The following is a 13,228-nucleotide window of genomic DNA, read 5'->3' as shown; positions in this document are numbered from 1 at the left end:
AGGAACACCTGTATATAAGAGCACTGTGTCCCCAGGGGTTTGTGAGCTCGATGAGGGCAGGAACTGCGCTTGTTGAATCCGTCCCGGGTGCATGGCACCTAGTAAATATTCCATAAAGAACTGTGAATGTACCCCCCCTTCTGTATTCCTGAACATATTATATTAATAGATCAGGGAACACAATGCAAAAGAAAAAAAAAGCCAGATACAATTCTGATCATTGTTTGGGGCTTATTTGGGGACTTCTTTCTACGTTGTAAAGAATCACGGCTGGCCAAGCCATTTTATTTTCTTGTAAAACGCTGTCCTGAGCAAAAATGAAGTTGCCTTTGTGTATGCCAAAGGTATTGTGTGTGGTCAAAGATGCTGATTTCAGCTGTGGCTTGGGGGGGTGAGCGGCACACAGCGTCTGAGCTTAGGGAGCCAAGTGCACAAACGGCCCAAGACCAGTTGCTTGGAGTGGCGATTAGCCTTCGCTGTGGCCAGAGCTGAAGGTGAGGAACTCCGGTGGGACGGGGGCTGTGACTAGTTCCATCATGGCACAGGGCTTCACAGCCAAAGACGGAAACTAATGTCAGGGGAGGAGTTTTCTGGGAAATGAAACTGAAACTTAAAGGGACAAAGTTTGCCACACTCATCTGGGGTGGCTTGAGCCGCGGTGCAGGTGAGCGGAGCCGAGTATGGCTGCGCTCGGCTCCTTTCCCCTGCTGGTCGAAGGGTCCTGGGGCCCTGACCCGCCGAAGAACTTGAGCGCCAAGCTGCAGATGTACTTCCAGAGCGCGAGGAGATCCGGAGGCGGGGAGTGTGAGGTCCGCCAGGAACCCGGCACCCCGTCCCGCTTCCTGGTGCTCTTCCATCTAGAGGACGGTGAGGGGTGCGAGGGTGGGGGTGAGAGGGGACAACCGGGGTCTTCCCGCAGGGTAACTTGGAACAGGGGCGCACAGCAGGAGAACCCGCACGGCTCCAGCAGCAGCCTTAGGGGAGGGAGGGCGCAGGGCTGCAGACCCGACGGAGTGCGCGAGGGGCCATAAGCGCTTCCAGGTGCTGCCTGGAGGTGGCGGCAGAACCGCGCAAGTGAGTTCTAACGTTAAGCTTGGAGCGCGGTGAAACGGAAAGGAGCTGATAGGCTACTGTTTACAAGGCTACCTAGTGCGTTAGTGGCGGAGTTGCTATTCCATTGCAATTTTTTTTCCTTCCTATTAAAGCAGCTGTTCTAGAACTCCAAATTGACAGGAGCACAATTTTAAGGGAAGAGAAAGTTTCCAGGGAGAGTCACATCTAAACCTGATTCCTGAGGGCCAGTTCGGTTCCTGACAGGCAGGATATTGGGGAGGACTCTTCCGAGGAAGGACACACTGGGCAGGACACACTGCATGAACAGGTGCTGGGGGAAGAAAGGACAGGGTATCTTCAGGCAACACGCAGGGCGCCTTTGGGGAGGTTTGGCTTGAGTAGTAACTCTGCTAATCCCTGGGTACAAGGAGGATCTGCAGACGGGGCTGGGAAATTTCCGAAGGCTAAGGCGGGGGACGCCTATATTTTAAAACTCTTAAGCCTTCTGTGATTAAACCACCTTCTTGTGAAGTGGTGGGGAGGAAATTAAAGCTAAGAGAAAGTTGGGTTGAGATGGTAGAGGGCCTTGAATGACACCATAAGGGCTATGAACTCCCCCCCCCCCCAGGCAGAGGAGAGACATGTCCAAATATACTTTAGGGAGATGAATTTGGTTGAAAACAAGTACCTGGACTTACTGGGAGAGACCCTGGAAATCACAACTTTTGGGAGATCATGCAACGTTCTAGGTGAGGACAATTGAGTCCTTGAACAATGAAAATCAGCGTGGGGGTGGAAGGTGTGTATTCGTGCACTATTCTGGGTTTGGTAACTGAGGTCAGTGCTCTGGAAGAGGGACAGAGGGGAGTGTCCCCCATTTTCTTCAGTTATATTTTAGGTGGGGGGAAAAGGTGTTAAGGAATGTGAGGAGTCACAGGGATTTTCCCATAGCTCATGAGATTCCCAGTGTTTCGGGGGTCACTTGGAGGAGGGTGCAAAAGTGCTGCCTAAAAGCACATTGGGTGTAAGTATAGAAAGTGAATGGAGGGCTGCGTGCTGCTGATCGACACCCAGAATCTTTGTCGAGGGTGCGCTGGTACCTCTGCCCTCAGTTTCAGGGGGGTCCTCGGACTGGGAGCAGGGGTGGCATTCTGAGTTGATGTGGGTTGGGAGTTTTGAGGTCCCCCGCAACCTCTGGGCAGTTAAGTTTCCCCCACCCTTTCTGTTGCCTTTGGGAAAGGGAGGATAAGCTCCCACCCAGTTATTATCTGCTCCTCCCACCAGGTCTGTAGCGAGAGGCCTGCGAGCTGCTGTTTTCAGCGTGCGCACTATTTTCTTTGGAATCTCCTAGGAAAGGATGTGGACCACCCCTGATTCTACCTTCCTGTGCCTGGATTTGGAGAAGCGTTTGAGCCAGAGGAGAGGCAATGAGACTTACGTGAGAGGCACTAGAAGGCAGAGATCCAGAAAGGAAAGAGTGAAACCCAGAGAGGAGAGCGGTCCACAGCGAAGTGTGTCAGAGCGAGGCAGGGAGGGGACAGGAGACCTACTAGGCTCAGGGCCCTTATGAAAACAAAGTACCAAGTGTTCCAAGGCCTAATTTCACCGAGGAATGTTCAGAAGGGCAGCTGTGCAATGTAAGCCATTTCCCCTGGATTTCATTTTCCTCAAGGAGTTTAACCATGTTGATTGCCAACTGTCAACATGATATGGACCTGGCCCTTAGGGACACTTACTTCTTCTTTAGAATCCCATTATCCTCCCCAGTAGTTCTCAAACTGGGGCCACAGACCTCTGCATCGGACTCACAGCAGACTAAACAGACCCAGTCCCAGCTGTCTCTCAGAGATTTAGGAACCCCGGGGGTGGGTGAGCGGGAATCCACCTGTCCAACCAGCACCCCAGGGGACCCTGGCTGAAGTTTGGGAAGGCCTTTTGTTTGTTGCCAACCCTGAATGAACAAAAAAAGGGAAATGATTGATAGAAAATACAAATGCGTAAAAATACCAACAGCGCAAAATACACCTTTGTGTCCATAACATCAGTCTGTTGTAGCCCTGAATGCAGAAATGGTTGCAGGCTGCCCCTGCAGGCTTCCTTCCTCTCATCGCCCAGCCACCTCCCCTACCTTCGTCCCCAGTCCGCTCCAGCAGCCGCTCTTGTGGTACCCCCCCCCCCCACACACACACACAACTCAAACTTAGTGCAACTCAAAACCTTTTAAGGACAAAGGCCCTGGGGGGCGGGGGGGGGGAGGGGAGTGCCATTTTGGTTTCAGTTTCCTACCAGAGGCACTATTGCCCCAGTAACAGGTTGTCAGAAATTTGCTAACAATGGTTGACCCCTCCCTAGAGGTCCTACCTCGGACACTGGTTCTTTTTTTTTTTTTTTTTTTAATTTTTATTTTTAAAATTTTTATTTTTTTAGTTTCAGATGTAGTATTCAACAGTTTATCAGTTGCATATAATACCCAGTCTCATCACATCATGAGACCTCCTTAATGCTCATCACCCAGTTATCCCACCTCCCTCCCCTCCCCTCCAACAACCCTCAGTTTGTTTCCTATAGTTAAGAGTCTCGTGATTTTTCTCCCTTTCTGATAACTTCCCATTCAGTTTTCCCTCCCTTCCCCTGTGATCCTCTGTGCTGTTTCATATATATATATATATATATATATATATATATATATATATGTATATATTTTATAATAATATATTTTTTAATATTATGTTAGTCACCATACAGTACATCCCTGGTTTTTGATGTAAGGTTCGATGATTCATTAGTTGCGTATAACACCCAGTGCACCATGCAATACGTGCCCTCCTTACTACCCATCACCGGTCTATCCCATTCCCCCACCCCCCTCCCCTCTGAGGCCCTCAGTTAGTTTCTCATAGTCCATAGTCTCTCATGCTTCATTCCCCCTTCTGATTACTCCCCCTTTCTTTATCCCTTTCTTCTTCTACTGATCATCCTAGTTCTTATGTTCCATAGATGAGTGAAACCATATGATAATTGTCTTTCTCTGCTTGACTTATTTCACTAGCATAATCTCCTCCAGTTCTGTCCATGTTGCTGCAAATGTTGGGTAATCGTTCTTTCTGATGGCTGAGTAATACTCCCTTGTATATATGGACCACATCTTCTTAATCCAGTCATCTGTTGAAGGGCATCTCGGCTCCTTCCACGATTTAGCTATTGTAGACAATGCTGCTGTGAACATTGGGGTGCTGGTTCTTCTGCAGGGATTCCCTCCATCCTCCCCTGGGGAAGTGGCTGCACCATGTGCAGCCCGCCATGTAGCACTACTTTCTTTACATGATTCATGTAGTCCGAATGAGCCCAACAGCACTGCTCCGTAGAAATTAGTGTATCGCTGGGGCGCCTGGCTGGCTCAGTCTGCTCAGTGTCTGCCTTCGGCTCAGGTCATGATCCTGGGGTCCTGGGGTCCTTGGGGTCCTGGGATTGAGCCCCTGCTCATTGGGGAGTCTGCTTCTCTCTCTCTTCCTCTGCCCCTCCCCCTGCTCATGCTCTCTCTCACTCTCAAATAAATAAAAAAAATGTTTTAAAAAAGAAATTAGTGTATAGCAAACAGAAGTATATGGAAGCTGTATATTGCTTTTACATAGTTCACTCAATTTCTGAGAAGTCCAGTGTAAACTGACTTATAAGATATTAAGCCCTGTTTCAGATGTGTGCATGTATCCTCCTTTCAGGTCAGAATTTGGCTTCTGAGGATTTTCAGTCTCTTTGGGGTAAGGGAACCCATCTCCTCTTTAAGTACAATTAAATGTCGGTGGTCTGAGGTTGGTGCAGAATGGAGACTGTCCACGTGGGGAAGGGTGGCTGGACAGGAGGGTTTTAGCTCCTTTTCCTCCCAGATTCACCTTGTCCTTGTTACGGGTCACTTACCCCTAGTGCTACTGCCTGCTCTCTCGAAATCCTGGTGCCCTGCGTAATCGTGCACAGTCTCAGAACAGGCTTTTGCGTTTAGATGCCTGGATGAGGCTATCTCAAAGTCTGGGGGATTATAAAAGGAATGCATCACAGAAGCCCACGACTCTAGACAACTTGGCTAACAAAACTTGGCTTGTTCTCAGGCTTCAGGGGTTTTATCCGGTCCTCCGTCCTCCTGCTAGCTTAGGACAGCCCCTCAGGAGTCCATGTGAAAAGATCTGCTGTCTCATAAAGACTGAAATTAGAGTCTGGCGTTCCTTCTCATATTGTTTCTGGGGCCTGCCTCTGAGTTAGCAGCGAAGGCCTCACTTCTGCCCTTTCCTGGATGATCGAGGTGGGGGAGCTATTCCAACTCCTCCTTATGAAAGATTCCCTATGTCCTCGGCCTCTCAGACCATCCACACCGGAATGCAACATGGTGGCCCAGCATTCACGTCAGAGCCACGTCTGGGAGCAGCAGGGCGCTGTCAAAGTTTCCCCTTCACCCTGACCTCTTTGCACCATCTATGTTGACCATGCCTCCTCCTCTAAACTTACTCATTGCCAGTTCTCCATGGCCTAAGATACACTGATTTTCCTTTTCTCTCTCTGGCTGCTCCTGCTTATAATTATATAAACTTCCATTTGCATAGCTCTTGTGGGTGTTACAAAATTCATTCACAGACAGTTTCAAGGGAGGAAACAGACTCAAGAAGTTATTTTCTCAGTGTCACTCATCTAGTTTTGGGCAGAGTTGGAATTCAAATCCAAGTCTTTGGACTCTTGCATTCACCGTTCAGTATTTTCACTACAACCCCGATGCCTGCTGTGCTAATTCTTTTTTTTTTTTTTAAATCTCTCCCATCCCTTCGTTTCTACTCCTTTGACTATTGGATGTGAGGCTCTTATCATCACAAGTTAAAGAACTGAATGAAATAGCTTTTTCACTCGGCTCCTGGCCATTGTGCTCGTGGTCACTCCAGTCACCTTCCTGAAACACAGCTTTCATCATGACATGTCCCAGCACCCAGTCTTCAGGTTCACCACGAGGCGTGCTTTGATTATTTCCCTTCACTTGTGAAATAAATATTGTTCCCTTTCTCAGTGTCTGCTGAGCGTTACGTACTGTATGTTTTTCAATTTAATCCTTATAACACCTATATAAGACAGTCTTCATTAATTACTTATTAATAGACAAGAAGACTGAGGCTTTGCAAGTTTTAAGACTTATTAAGGAACATGCCCAAGGGTTAAAAAATAAAAATAAGGGTAAAGGATTGAAACCCATGTCTACTTGCTAAACTTTTCCTCTTTTCACCATACAAGGACTTGCTTGGGAAACTGACCAAGCCATTGATTGAAAATAATGAAGCCCTATGGGAATCATGGAATAATTTGGTGAATAAAGATTGCTTGACAGTTTCTTTCTTTCTTTCTTTCTTTCTTTCTTTCTTTCTTTCTTTCTTTCTTTCTTTCTTTTTTTAATTTCAGTTCGGCAAAAAGTTCTGGAGACAAAGAACCATGAGTTGCTATGGCCAGGAATAGGAGCATTCCAGTTAACTGTCCAGTTGCCCACAGCCCCAGGTGAAGTCCAGGATGTCTTTGAGGGGGAAATTCCAACAAAGGTAAGTCAAGTCGTGAGTAAAGGGAAGTAGGGTGTTCTGCCAAGATGCATGGGAAGGAAATCACAATACGGAGAACATAGTGGGATGAGAAGCATAAATCAAATCAGAATGGAAAGCACGTTATGGATGTGGAGGGAGTGAAAGTGGTCATGGGGAAGGTATGGAATAATGAAGGAGGGGCCACTTTTTGTTTGATTTTAGACACTTTCTGGAAAGTCAGAATTTGCAGATTATAATAAAGGTGAGATGTAGATTTTTGAGTTTGTCTGGGTGCTTTTAACCGTTTTACATCATTTTGAACGGACAGCGATCCACACTACCTGTGCTGTCTCCTCGACTGTTAAATGGGACAGTAATCCAATCCTCGTTGGATTGGTGGATGGTTGTGAGGATTACATGAGATAATCTCTGTAAAGCACATGACATGGTGCTTGTTAACAGTAAACAATAAATGTTAGATGGAGAGAAAATTTCGTTCTTACCCCATACTCCAAGCACTTGGTGTTAATTAGGTTTTAGTAATTTGTGACTAATTTTTACCAATGATTCTTGTGCCAAGTCGATACTTCATTACCCGTGAGGAGCAGAAGTGCCAGAGCTTTTCATTGTTTCTAATGACCCAATGTCTCTAGGCCAGTCCCAGGGACAGTTTCTCAATGGAAAGAAATTATTAGTCATTTCTTGATGCTACCTATTGTTTATTGGATTTCAGGAATTGGAGACCCAAGAACATGTCAAAGAACCAGGTAAGGGCAAAGAACTGGGATGGCTGACCTTCGCCAGTGGTTTGGCTTTCATTAGAGATGGCACTTTCAGGGCTCATCCTTCTCTTCTTGACTTCACAAAGCAGGGTGTGCTCAGCTTAGAGATGCCATCTGCATACTCTCAGCCAGCTGTGCTGAGGTGAGCACGGGGGTAGCTCCCTGAGATCTTAGGGCTGAGGTCAGAAGGATGGGAATAGCTCTCTCTGTGGGGACTGGGAGACACTTTGCAATTGAAGGGAGGCGAAGAGGTGCCTGGGAGATGGCAATAAACTGACCTGTAGAGCCTACCTGTGCCCAACCAGCCATTGAGAAGCAAGGACATTATGTGTCCGTGTGTGTCCTGTGTGGCTAAGTCAGTTTCTGAGCACTGGATCTGGAGGGTGCTGTCCTCTGAAGCCACGACAGGACAGTGAACTAAAGCTTCTCAGTGCTGGGTGTGGGATGTGGGTGCAGCACCCCCACCGCCCCCACCGACCAGCAGCAGCTCTTCTCATCCCATCTGCTGTAGAGAACAGCCTGCAACCTCAGAACTATTGTGGCCTCTGCAGCTTACCTGGGGTCTGGGTGTTGGCCTGTAGTACCAGCTGCCACTTACGAAAGAAGCAGCGCGTTTTTCTGGCTAACTGCGCTCTGTTATAAAGGTGGGGGAGATGATGGCCTGTGCTGAATGGCTGGGCAGGAGACATAAAGTGATATGTATATCCAAATCTTAGGGAAAAGAAATTTCCCCCCAAAATGGGTAAATTATTATCCTCTAAAATTGACACTGTCTTGAGAACATGTTTCGATTTTTGCAACTTTGTCTTTTGAAAATGGCACTAGGCTGCGAGCTGCCTTTACTCCCCCGACTGGAGGGGGATGTATGGATTGTTTTTACCTAACATGGAGGCACTATTCGGCTGTAGAATCTAAGATGCGTGGTTTTCTTAAGAAGCTCATGATTGGGAACGCCTGGGTGGCTCAGTTGATTAAGTGTCTGCCTTCAGCTCAGGTCATGATCCCAGGGTCCTGGGATCGAGTCCTGCCTCGGGCTCCTTGCTCAGTGGGGAGTCTGCTTCTCCCTCTGCCTGCTGCTCCCCTGCTTGTGCTCTCTCTCTCTCTCTCTGACAAACAAATCTAGAAGGAAAAAAGGCTCATGATTGTTATGAGACAGGAGTTTTATGTTTAGAGTAACTCCTGCTTTCTGTTCTTCAGATATGGAACGGGCTCACATAACTCCCAGTGTTCATGGGGACCCCCTAAATCCTTATCTATTCTTGGAAAATGCCTTATGTGCTGTACCCTCAAGCTCAGTTTTAGACCGGGAAGTGGTTTTATATTGGTACATTTATATTTGTACCATTTCTTGGGTCTAGACTTTAATCAAGTCTGTGTTTCTTATGGTTTCATAGATTTTACCCTAACTCTGTCAGTACTGTTTCAGATTTGCATATAACACCAAGGATAGTCTCAGGAAGAGCCATCCAGCCCCACCCCACCCATGGACTTTTCATTGTCCTGGAGACTTAAGACTCATTTGCTGACCTGTTTTGACATGACCCAGACTCTAATCATAGTAAGCAGCAGGGAAGTTGGCAGTCTTTAATGAAGTACTTAATTGGCCCCTTTAAGAGACATAAGAGGAGTCCCTTGTTGAATGGTTGCTCCACACTGAATCCTGACAGTGACCCTAAGGCTAGGACTCTTGAAATTAATTGGAATGGTATAGACAGTTTTCAGAACCGAGCAAAATCAGGGTGGAGTGTGGTTCCCTAATAGGTCCCACATTTCAGGGATGAGGAGAACAGAGAATACTGTAGGCTGAGTGCACTGGCCATGCCCGAAACCCTGGGCATAAAGTTGAAGATGGACAAGCAGTTGACAGAGGAAGGATAGGTCAGTCAAGCCACACACCAGCACCAGAGAATGTGAGCTCTGAGCTAATGTCCTGTTCCAGGCTAAGCGGGGTGGGGCTGGGTCTGCTAGATGGAAACCAGTGGTTAGAAGAGCCTGTAGAAGAGAAACATGCAAGAGCAGAGAGATACTAGTCACTGTGGTCAGCAAATTCTTGCTTTTTCAACTCTATATTTCCAGCCTGGACTCTCTTCTAAATTCCGGACCTCGTGTCTGACCTTCCTGTTGGAAAATATGTTGGAGCCACCGTGTCACAGCCCCCTGTGTCATCTTCTTCCTCAAACTGGTACCCTTTCTGGCTTTCTTATTTCTCTTGAAGTACACAACCTGTCTGCCCATCACCTACTGGAAACTTCAATCATCTCTCTTCTTTAAGCCTTCACGTATGTTAGTCCCAGACACTTAATCAATTTTTTTTTTTAAGTTTTCCTCATCTGTCCCTCCCTCATGCCAGACTGCCATTATTACCTCACAAATCCAACATGGCGGGAGCACCCCGCTTGGTCTCTCTCTATCTGATGTCCTTCTCCTTAAATCTGACCAGCCCTTTTACTATTGCTAAATACCCTGTCCTCCTTATCACAGAAAACTTCCACAAGTCACCGTTACTACTGACTGCAAGATAAAGTCCACACCACGTTCTGGATGAAGCCAACTTTTCTGGCCTCATTTCTTATATCTACACCCAAGTGCTCCTTGAGCTTCATCAGTCAGACCACCATTTCCTAAATAGTTTGTCACAGTCACGGCACTCTGCCTGTACTTCTGTGGCTCACAATCCCCTCTATCCTACTTCTATCTAAACTTTAGAGAGCTGTCAAGATCCACTCAGCTTCTTCTTTTCCTAAAGTGTTTCTAAGGCAGCCCAGTCCCCTTCTGTATCTCTCAGACTTCTGGCTGGGTTGTTGATGCTCTTTATTTGGCAGTTAACCAAGCCTCTCTTGTGATAAAGCTTCTAATAGTCATAAGGTTATAAAACTATGTTGCTGGAAGGGCTCTTACCAACCAAGAGTTCATCCAGTACTCTTTTGTAAAGAGTCATGCCTGAGGTCACATGGCTAAAGAGTGGCAGAGTCAGGGGTTGAACTCGGACAACCTCACCTCCAGCTCAGCAGTCCTTCTGCTTTGTCACACCTGTGTCATTGAATGCTGTGTTATTGTTGAATCCTTAAGCTATTTTTTATTTGGTACGAGTGCGTGGTGTTACATCTTGCACGTAATAGGAGTATGTGTCAGGGTCACCTAACTACTGTAACAAACATCCCCCAAATCATAGGTCAGTGTCGTCAGCAGCTGGGGAAGGGGGAGTCTAGACTGCTTCAGGAATCCCAGGTTCCTTCCATCTTTTGACAAGATTATTTTGATATGTGGCCCTCCAAAGTCACTGCAAAGGAGAATGGAAATTCACATAAAGGGGATTTGTACTTGCCAGGTGTGGAAGTGCAGTTCACACTTTCACCCATATTCCATTAGCTACATGAACTTGGCTGTGGTAAGTCTGGGAAATGTTGCCCCGAAAGAAAACCAAATGGATTTAGTGAGCGCGTAGCATTTTACTCTGCCATGATAAACATTGACAAACGTCAGTTCCTTTTGTCATTTTTCTTGTATATCTCCATTAGAAAATCTGCAAGTCCCTTATCCGATGTGTTCTGTATGCACCCCTCTACACCTCCAGTGCCTTGAACATAATAAGGGCCCCAATTGAACAGTCACTCACAGAATGTCTAAGGATTATGTCATGCTGCACTGGGCAAGCATAGGGTGGGACTGACCTGATGCATAGATGGAACTCACATAGGGCCAACAGTGGAGTGGGACAAGCTGGCTGGGAGGACTGCTGTTCGGTGAGCTTAACGTATACGGACAGCTCTCTCGGCCATTTTACTTTCTGTGTGTGTTCCTTAGTCAGTCAGCGAGTATCCTTTTTTCTCTTCAGTGATGAAAATGTATTACTTTTCAAAGCATAATGTGTTACATGTCATCAGATATTCTTGCTTTCCTCCAGTGGCCCAAGCAGTAAATCTCCAATTCTGCAAACACTCTTAAGCCTCAAGTATATACCAGGGGCCACAAATACAAGGATGAATAAACATGTCCATTGCTTTTGAGAAGCTGAGTTCAATAACTATGATAAGGTGCTTGATGGAAGCGTATGTCAAAGGCTATGAAAGACAGGTTCCTCAGAGAGACAAGTCAGAAAAGGGCATAATAAAAATCAAACTTAACAATAATAGTGAAATGCTGCATTTTATTTTTAACTAAATTAAGCAAAAAGCCTTCTCAGCTCTTTTTTTATTTGACTTAGCCAAGAGATTGAAAAGGAAAGAGGACAGTGTCTTATGATAATTCACTAAGACCATGATAAGCAAATGTAACATCTTGTACCTCTTTTGTCCTTCTAAAATCAGGTGTGTCAGAACCGGATATAAAACTTTCTCCCAATAGAAGATCAGAGAATATGGAAGATACCTCAGAAGAATGTGAAAATACTTCCTCTTTGGTCGCATTTGAAAATCTCAAGGCAAATGTAACCGATATAATGTTAATCTTGATAGTGGAGAATGTAAGTGGCCTGTCCAATGATGCTTTTCAAGTGGAAGTATTACGAGATTTTGACGTTGCTGTAGTGACCTTTCCAACGCATGGGGGTAAGATCAAATGATTCTGCATTTGCCAATCTCCTTTGTGCCACACTTTGGGGTTTGAGACACCCAGCTAATGGAATGTCTCTGAAAGCTTGACTTTTTCTCGTAGCTAGTAAGAGAGGGCTTCGGGTTAATATAGATGCTTTTCTATTTTGAAAGAGAAGCAAAATTTTTTAAAACTAAATTCTGGTATGTTCAGTAAGTCAGACTTCATTGTGTAAGGGTGTGTGTGTGTGTGAGAGAGAGAGAGAGAGAGAGAGAAAGACAGAGACAGAGATAACACACCCAAATAGAAATCTAAAGTCTAAGGTCGTAAATGTGATTCCAAGCAGAAGAATCAGTATTTTCACATGCGTTATCTCACTGGGAGAAGTAAATACTATCTGTGTTACCAGACTGGACTTACTGGAATGTAACAATGTTGATAATAGCAGACACTCATATAGGGATACTCGAAGTCAGGTGTCAGGTACTGTGCTAAGCTCATCATATGTGTTAATTCATTTGTTCCTCTTGGGATCATTGTTACTACTCCTCATTTTACAGTTGAGGAGACCGTGGTGCAGAGATGCTAATAAATTCTTGGATTTGAACCCCGCAGCCCACCTCTACACAGCCTCTTCTCTGCTGTCCTTTACCATATAGTTCCTTAGTGCTTTCATGGCCATCCCACATGCAGGAGAGGAAGTGCATGTGATTCAGGAAATGAGTGCTCTTCAGGTCCGTGTGAGGAGTCATCTCCAGAAGGACCAGGCAGTTTTCCAATCCGAGCCCTCGTTATTCCATGGCCATGACAGGAGGATGGTCATGAACTCAAAATTCTAGCTCCACCATTTGACCAATTACCCGAGCTTGTCTTCTCGATAGACTTCTCTCCTCGATAGAATGGAGGAAAAAATACCTACCTGATACAGCTTCTAAAAGGATTAAATGAGACAATGTGTGCAAAGCTCTTAATATAGTCCCTGACACATGGTAAGGACTCAATGAAGGGAGCGATTCTTATTTCAAATTTATAATTATTTCTTATAAAGGAAAAACTAAGTGGACTTGCTTTTGTTCATTAATCAAAAATCTTGAACACCTCCTGTGTGCCAGGCACTTGTTTAGGTGATGTGGGTACAGAGATGAATAATCCTTGGTTCCTGCTCTTGAGGAACTCCTATGGAATTGGTGACCCATATGAAAATGAAAAATGAGGATGGGAGAGGAGAAGCCGCCTCCTGCCACTGTGAACGGCAGGCTGTGGGGAATGGGAGGAAAGGGGACCCAAACAAGTTGGCTTGGTTTTGCCTTGCTTACTCCC

General features: G+C 45.9%; 1 protein-coding gene across 4 annotated transcripts in view; it reads left to right on the top strand.

The window, feature by feature from the left end:
* Nucleotides 1-397: 397 nt before the first annotated feature.
* Nucleotides 398-13,228, top strand: part of PARP14 (poly(ADP-ribose) polymerase family member 14) — a 42,993-nt gene continuing 30,162 nt past the window's right edge. For 2 of the 4 annotated variants that reach the window (XM_045812586.2, XM_045812589.2), the window contains exons 1-4: nucleotides 616-867; nucleotides 6,484-6,617; nucleotides 7,330-7,363; nucleotides 11,686-11,925. In XM_045812586.2, coding sequence (XP_045668542.1) covers nucleotides 681-867; nucleotides 6,484-6,617; nucleotides 7,330-7,363; nucleotides 11,686-11,925 — 595 coding nt within the window. In that variant the 5' untranslated portion in view covers nucleotides 616-680. Of the gene's footprint in view, nucleotides 495-615; nucleotides 868-6,483; nucleotides 6,618-7,329; nucleotides 7,364-11,685; nucleotides 11,926-13,228 lie in introns of those variants that run through there. The other 2 variants (XM_045812590.2, XM_045812588.2) reach the window with 2 other exon arrangements.

The sequence above is a fragment of the Ursus americanus genome, chromosome 4 (assembly GCF_024610735.1).
Source record: "Ursus americanus isolate L20-20 chromosome 4, mUrsAme1.1.p, whole genome shotgun sequence".
NCBI classification, from domain to species: domain Eukaryota; kingdom Metazoa; phylum Chordata; class Mammalia; order Carnivora; family Ursidae; genus Ursus; species Ursus americanus.
The sequence above is the reverse complement of the archived record's forward strand: the minus strand, read 5'-3'. Positions and strand labels throughout refer to the sequence as shown.